General features: G+C 30.8%; 1 protein-coding gene and 1 non-coding gene across 8 annotated transcripts in view; both read left to right on the top strand.

Annotated features, from left to right (window-relative positions):
• The window catches only part of LOC118190646 (CD109 antigen-like), a 418585-nt gene that overhangs the window by 283836 nt on the left and 126425 nt on the right, over positions 1-8324 (top strand). For 5 of the 7 annotated variants that reach the window (XM_085823099.1, XM_085823094.1, XM_035361392.2 and 2 more), the window contains one exon: positions 2236-2416. In XM_085823099.1, the coding sequence (XP_085679225.1) occupies positions 2236-2416 (181 nt within the window). Of the gene's footprint in view, positions 1-1429; positions 1884-2235; positions 2417-8324 lie in introns of those variants that run through there. The other 2 variants (XM_035361397.2, XM_035361396.2) reach the window with 2 other exon arrangements.
• TRNAM-CAU (transfer RNA methionine (anticodon CAU)) lies at positions 918-1006 on the top strand. The gene is given in 2 exon segments: positions 918-954; positions 971-1006. It is a non-coding gene; the product is annotated as a tRNA-Met (tRNA).

Genomic DNA, 8324 nt, shown 5'->3' with positions numbered 1-8324 from the left:
TTTTACATGCCTCCATCATTTCAATGAATTTCATTCATTGCTAAAAAACACTTCACTCAGTAAAGGCTAAAAATAAAGGACGATTAAACGCTAGGCAAAGCCGGGAGAATCGGGAACTATGGTATAGTTACATTTTTGACCAAATTTCAACGTACCCATTGATGTTAGTTTTATTAAATAATACATTCGTTTACAGTTCAATAATATACTTGGAACAAAACGGATAACAAACAGTAAATCACCGAAGTTAATTAATCAGAAGCCTTTTATAACACGTGAATTACAAGATTGGCGGGTAGTATATAATTCAATCATTCATCAAAAATCGAAAATTGCAATTTTCGACTTATTAAATACTAAAATGAACTTATAAGTAGAACTACAAAATTACTTAAAAAAGATTTTACTCAATGTAGTATAAAATCTACAATAAATTCAATAGAAAAGAAAATCCTGCTTATGCAACTTTTTCCGACCTCCCAGAAGTGTCCACTGCCAGCCCAATTATCAATGCAGATTCACCGAGAGCAAAGGTGTTTCGAGAGGTTCTTTGGTTGGAATTAAGAGGAGGTACAGAGTCGCCATCTAGTGTTCGCCTACATCTTTTACAAAAGTAGTGTTACGGATGAACGAATACTTTTAAAATATTTGTGTAAATGCATTGATACTGAACCAAACAAATATGAGAGAAAGGGAGTGAAATTTCGCAGACCAAAAACGTATTTTAAACAGGCGGCAAAGCACCACATCTTTAGAATTTTTCAGTTCAGCCTTCCGATGACTTCTGATATTACGTATTATTTCCTTCTGATATGAATTGTGATCGATGACGCAACAAATAAATCTCATGTTTAAAATAAAAATAATAAGTAATTTTTTTATGTATTCATGTATAATTAAAAGGCACCTTTCAATAGGCCTCGGTAGCGCAGTAGGCAGCGCGTCAGTCTCATAATCGCTCATCTGAGTAATCTGAAGGTCGTGAGTTCGATCCTCACCCGGGGCAGTTAGTTTTTTATTTAAATATTCTTTGCCTCACTTGCATTCTTTATGCGTCGTTGTGTGTATCAAATTATATATATGATGAACTGCTTACATCTTTATATTTTAAATTAAAAGCTTTGATAAAGTACATTACCAGAAGTACTATGGTTTTCCTTAGATAAATTAAACTAATTCAATTTAATTATTGGTAAGATTATATTATTTCAATTTTATATCTGATAAACTGCTGTTTCTTAAAGTTTTATATTTTAAATTTATAAAAATTTATTACATTGGAAAATAGGAAATTACACCTCATTTGTTTAAGAAGAGCTTTGATAAAATACATTATCAGGATTACTTTTTTTCTGGTAGTTTTCCTCAGGTAAATTAAAACAAAAAGAAATTACGTAACTTACATTTCTTTCCAGTAGATGGCAGCACAGTTTTTTGGATGCTTGGGAAGGAGTAAATTAAGTGTAATTGTGTGGCGCTATGCATGTCAAATTTGATATATTTTTAAGTGAGATGATGTTTCATAGCGATCAATTGACCCTTCCATTAATGAAATATTCAGCGGTGACTGTATAATTTGCAAACGATTCATAATTAAGAATGCGTAAAAATAAAATTCTAATAAATTACACAATTATAACACAGTAAACTTGACCATATGTATTGACAAAATTATATTAAATAAAATACCTGTGAATACATTAATGATAAATTTACAAGGTTTTCTTTTAAAAAATGCTTTATATCTTATATGCTGTGTCATTTATCAACTGTAATTTAATACCATTAAAATGCATGACTGTAAGAACTGTGTAATATACAAACATGCGCTGGCTATTATTCAGGGATGGTTGTACTCATGGTGAACCATCTCAAGAAAGCTGGTTTGTATTTATGTCATCTATGAGAAAAATTGCTGAAATACTTTACTATACGATTTGTTTTGCTAAGAATGAAATCTAAAATAACTCTCAATATTTAACAATATAATCTACCTGCCTGTTAAAAGTTTTGTATAACAATCCATGAAAAAAATAAATGTGATTTTGTCTGAGAAGTGTTAGATGGCTTATTTGTCATTTTGTTAGCATTTGATTTTATATGCTAAAAATATTTTGCTGTACATGCATTAAGTTTTTACTGTTCTGAACTTTATGCCCTTTCATTAACTTCTCAAAATATTTTTTTTTTTTTTTTCTTTTAAACAGATTGTGTACATTTATTTTCTCTTTTTAGATCTTACTTTATTACAGCTTCCAAAACAGTTCGTCCAGGGCAAATATATAGTGTGACAGTTACAGTATTTAGATCACCTTCGCCGATCACTGTTAGAGCTTCAATACAGAGAGATGGGGTAGAACTTTCATCTGCAACACAGGAATGCCGATCAAAGATCCCAGAAACTCTTCTTTTGAAGGTATGTGTTAATATATAAATTAACATTTTACAATAATATATTTCAGACTTATGTGAAATACTCGGAAGATTAACCCGACATTACTCGCACGAGAAAAACGAACGGGAGCTGACTTACCCAGGGTGATTTTTTCCTCTCTTTTACCATTAAATCTACACAAAATATAAAAGAACAGAAACATGGAAGAGAAAACTTAGTTTTAAACATACACAGTACAAAGTCCGTAATCCGGGACTTTGGCTGTTCCAGATTAAGGTTTTTTCCGGATTATAGATTATCAATTTAAATCTGGTAAGATGGCATGCAGAAATTATACAATTAAAAATATAAAACCATAATTTATGAAATAAAGAGCAATTATTATCTAAAGGGTATCAAAATTTACAAAAAAAAAAAAAAAAAAAAAAAAAAAAAAAAAAAAGCTTAATATTTATTTGTTTACTTTATTAAACATTTCTTTCAATGTAAATTTAAGTTGCTTCAATTTTTTGTGCTAATACATTCTGTTTAATTCTATCTTCTATAAACAGTATCTCTTTTCTTTACGCGCATGTGTAAACATATTATTCGTAAACAAACATAAAGTTTGTAGCTTTGAGGTCCGGATTATAGATCAGTCCAGATTAAAGACTTTGTACCGTATTAAAAATTGTACCTTTAATTTGCAAATTTTCGGCAAATGCATGCTACATGTTCCATGTATGCACGTTTTTCACATTTTTCACAAACTTAGTTTTCCTGTCTTTTTTGGCGCTGCATTCAGCACATCTTTGATATGTCGTCTTTAACTTTCTTAGCAGGAGGTGTATCGGCCTCATTTTTGCCAAATTTTACTTTTAGGCTTTGTAGTAGCATTGCTTGTTGACTTCTTATAATCTTCTATCAGCTGAAATGGCAGTGTTTTTAGAAATGAGTATCAGGCTTGATGCCCAGTAGATGGTTTCTTTGTCGAAAACAAAATTATGCTTGCATTTATTGCAGCAACATTCATCTTGTAATAAAAAATAGCCGTAGGCCAACGACTTGTTTTTTTAGCCATTGAATACATTACAGCCATTTCATCCACAACATTCACAAATTATATTTTTAGCAGAAATTCTAACATTTCCACAGAATTTCATTTTGGGTTAATCTTTGGATTATGGTAACTTGGCGATTTTTTGGCGAAAATTTGGTGACAAACTCTGCTACAGCAACCCTCTATTTTTTTTCGCCGCCATTTTGTCTTCACGAAGTAAAGACATGTTTCTTTTCTTTTTATTTACTCAACACTTTTTCCAACAATCTGCTAGCCGAATTACACTTATGTTAGAAATTTTATGGAACAAAACTGCTTAATCAAGACAAATATTAACTGCAAAATTGGGAAAAAGTCCAGAATCGCAAACTCCTTGCCGCGTTTTTCAGAATCGCACATACACAGTAACCATGTACACATCGACTTATTTTTACTTAAAAAAACATCCCACAATTGCATAAAAATGGCATTGCGCACACTCTTCACTATATCCATGTACACTGCTTTTTTCTCATAAATTAGAAACATTTCACGAAAATGCATGAAAATTTTGTGAATCTTTAAATTCGGTAAAAAGGACATATATGAAATTACATGATCGCGAAAAAGTATATACCCTTTCCAACGATGAACATTTCCACGTATAACATAAATAAAATATCCAAAAACTTTTACCTCTAAATTATCTCTTATAAATGTCACCAACGAATTTCTAATGCAAACATTAAAAATGGTTACAAATACTTAGTGTCAAATATTTAAATTATTTCCATGCATGTTTACTTCCACTGAAACATATACCAAATTGCTACAAACATATAATTCACAAAATAACTATCATTTAATTAAAATATAATTAAACCATGTACACGTCGACTTATTTTTACTTAAAAAAACATCCCAGAATTGCACAAAAATGGCATTGTGCACACTCTTCACTATATCCATGTACACTGCTTTTTTCTCATAAATTAGAAAAATTTCACGAAAATGCATGAAAATTTTGTGAATCTTTAAATTTGGTAAAAAAGGACATATATGAAATTACCTGATCGCGAAAAAGTATATACCCTTTCCAAGGATGAACATTTGTACATATAAAATAAATAAAATATCCAAAAACTTTTACCTCTAAATTATCTATTATAAACGTCACCAACGAATTTAACGCAAACATTAAAAATGGGTGCAAATACTTAGTGTCAAATATTTAAATTATTTCCATGCACGTTTACTTCCACTGAAACATATACCAAATTGCTACAAACATATAATTCACAAAATAACTATCATTTAATTAAAATATAATTAAATTAAAAAACACTACTTAAAATATAAATAAGCACATACATTAAATTAATAAAAATTACCTTACAATCCTAATTACTTTAAACTAAATCATTGCTAATAACAATTTTCCAATAATACCATATTAATTTATTTACTCCTTACATTTAGAACAATGCATAAAAATAATATTCTCAAATAATTAAAAATACTAACTTACCTAATCTTCTTCAGAATCTTGATTACGTGGCAGATAAACTTTTCTTATTTCCTCCGCTAAATAAAAAGCAATCGTACGTGCACCTGTTTCAGGATCTTTAAAATCATACTTATGGTTCACAGCAAGATGTTGAAAACCTTCATCCTCCAAACAGACATATGACTTCCAGCAATCAGATATTATTGTACCAGGTAGAATATACTGCTTAATAAAACTTAATAAGCAATCTTTACTTCTATCTCACACAATCTTAAAAAAACACTTATTACTACCCCTTTCAATCCCACTAAATACCCATTTCGAATTCACTTTAGATAGGGCCATGGGATCCAAAAATTAACCAACACTGTTTCACACAACACAGAATGAAGTTAAATACAAAATTTCCAGATTTCCCCCTCTTTTCCGATCAAAGAACTGTAATTCATCCATTAATGTCACATGGCATATCTCATGATCTCTCATTTCCATCACACAAAATAATGCGTAATCGGAACTGAGTACTTCTCACATTATTCCCAAAATCCTAGGTAGTAACCTTTATCACCTACCAAAATGTCACCAAACTACCTGTTACCATATTCCAAAAATTAGCCTCATTTTGTTATATTATTCTTTCCTATGAAATAGTCACTTTCTTTTGAATAAAAAAGATTGCCCTGTAAATCAGATTCTATTTCAGGCGAAGATTCGTGTTCACGGTAAATTGCTTCATCATCTGCCTCTTCATTATCGAAAAACTCCTTACCTTCCTCAAGACTTTTTTCACCTGAAGAAACAGTATTAAGTAAATTTCTTAAATGTTGCATTTCTTCATCATAACTTCAAAAACACGCCATAATGAGAGTACGATTTCAATGCATCTACCAGTACTCAGAAATGTAACAGTAATGATCGTGCTGGGTGTGACATACCCTGGAGTGGCGATTACAAGATATCTATTTTTAGAATTCTTTCCCTTTTTCTTCCCTTCCAAGGTTATAACCTTGGGGGCAACTACAAGAAAAATCATCCATTTTTAAAAAAAAGGTTGGAAAGAAACAGCGAAAGAACAGAGGGGGGTGGGTATGATATACCCAGCACGATCAAACCCAGGTTAAATATACTAAATTTAATACACATGGGAAGAAGGCTTCATGGGTTTCCATTTTTAAAAAAGGAGACAGGCTGGAAGGTTACAACTATCGAGGTACCACCCTCTTAAATGTGGTATTTAAAATCTGCCATATTTTATATACTAATAGGTTACTATGTACATCTACAATTACTGACAGCTACTAATGCAGATTTCAAGCTGGAAACTCAAATAATCAGATTCATTCTTATATAAATCTTGAGAAAAAACTATTGAACTTAATGTTGATATCTTTCAACTTTGTATTGAATTTAAAGCTGCTTATGATAGCATATACCTTGAAAAGTGGTTTGAAGCTATGCTGGAATCTGGATATCTTAGAAAATTGGTTGAATTATCTAGAATACTTTAAAGAGAGTAAACTGCAGAGTTAGAATCATGGACTGACTTTTTAAGTGAATATCATTCGATGTGTACATGGACAAAGTCAAGGAAGGAGGTGCACAAAGCTTAGTTTGTGCAATTCTGTGATATTTTTTTTAAGTGAAAATAGGTCGATGTGTACATGGATAAAGTCAAGGGAGTGCACAATGCCATTTTTGTGCAATTCTGGGATTTTCTTTTACGTGAACATAAGTCAATGTGTATATGGATACCGAGTTTGTGCCATTCTTTGTCTTGTTATTTTGGTTTTGTGTAGCGCAAAAATAGCCACACACTACACAAGCCAAAATAACAAATCAAAGAATTGCATAAACTTGGTATCCATGTACTGCCAAGTTTTGCCAAGAGATACCCATAAATATACTTTTACTAAAAACCTCACATAAGATGGGTAGACTCAGATGCAGATATCAAGACTTAAAACCAATCTCTGGCGGATCATGGCGATTGATCGAATCTGTTGGGGGAAATTTGTTGAGATAGGCTTGGCCTGTAATAGGCTGTAGTGCAACTGAAGAAGAAATTTAATTAAAAAATAATGATGCCGTGATCAACCGCAAAACAGGATATTTTATGTTTTATAGCAAGTCTCAATTGTTTGAAACTATTTGGCAGGAGATTTCATAAACTTATTTAATTACAAGTTCTATATATATGGCAAGGATTATATCTTTTTAAAGTCTATGAATTAAAACTTTCTTATATGTAAAAGAGCAGAAAACGCACACAAATATTTTGTGTTACTTTGCTATAAATTCTTTCATCCTGAAAACCTTTTCTTATGGAAGTGAAATGTATTTTTACATTACATTGGGAAGTCTAGTAGTTAACATTTGCTACATGTTTTAGCACATTCTGTTATGACGATAGTGAGTTTTAAGTAACAATTCTAAATATCTGTGCATTCATATCTGTAAAATCAGTGTGCAACAATTAAGTTAATAAAGGATCTGCATTCAGATAGTACCAACATAAAATTTTCCAGATGCTATCTGTATCATTTATTAAATAGCTTCTTCGTAGAATGAATTTAGATGTTGTAGATGGTGATGGCATTTAGATACATTAGTGCATAGTTGCAATCTTAGCTATCGTGCTGAGTTAACATATTTTATTTCTGGACACAACAAATTTTGAGAAGTAACACACATTATGTAACACATCCTAATGGGTGTGATCTCCATCTGTTGTCTGTCACATTTGTTTCTTTTTAGAGTGCGATTATATCATTGCAGTTGATGAAATGGAGAGATGAACAACAATATGTTAGTTAGACAGGAAGCAAAGCAGGAATATGTCATATAAAAAAAAAATGTGGGTAAAAGTACTATATTTACGGGTACCCCGTGTGTTGTATTTTATCTATGTTGGGTATGTGCTCAGTGATGATTACAAGATGTACACAAACATCGTTTATTCTACATTGCTGATCTACTATTCTATATTACAGTAATGATTAAAGATAATAACAGATACAGTTACAGTTACATATATAACATCTCCCTTTTTTTAATTAATAATCTTAAAAAATACAATACAAATATATTACAGTAATGATTAAAGATAATAACAGATACAGTTACAGTTACATATATAACATCTCCCTTTTTTTAATTAATAATCTTAAAAAAAATAATAATACAGTCAAAAGTCGTTAATCCGGACTCGTCGGGACTTCGGCGATTCCGGATTATCGATTTTTCCGGATTATAGATCATCAGTTTAAATTTCATAAGATGGCATGCAGAAATTCTAAAATTAAAAATATGAAACCGTAATTTATGAAATAAAGAACAATTATGATCTAAAGCGTATCAAAATTTACAAAAAAAAAAAAAAAAAAAAAAAAAGCTTAATATTTATT

This window comes from Stegodyphus dumicola, chromosome 1, assembly GCF_044657685.1.
Source record: "Stegodyphus dumicola isolate Sdum_Otavi_A_Nest chromosome 1, ASM4465768v1".
Taxonomy (NCBI): domain Eukaryota; kingdom Metazoa; phylum Arthropoda; class Arachnida; order Araneae; family Eresidae; genus Stegodyphus; species Stegodyphus dumicola.
The sequence above is the reverse complement of the archived record's forward strand: the minus strand, read 5'-3'. Positions and strand labels throughout refer to the sequence as shown.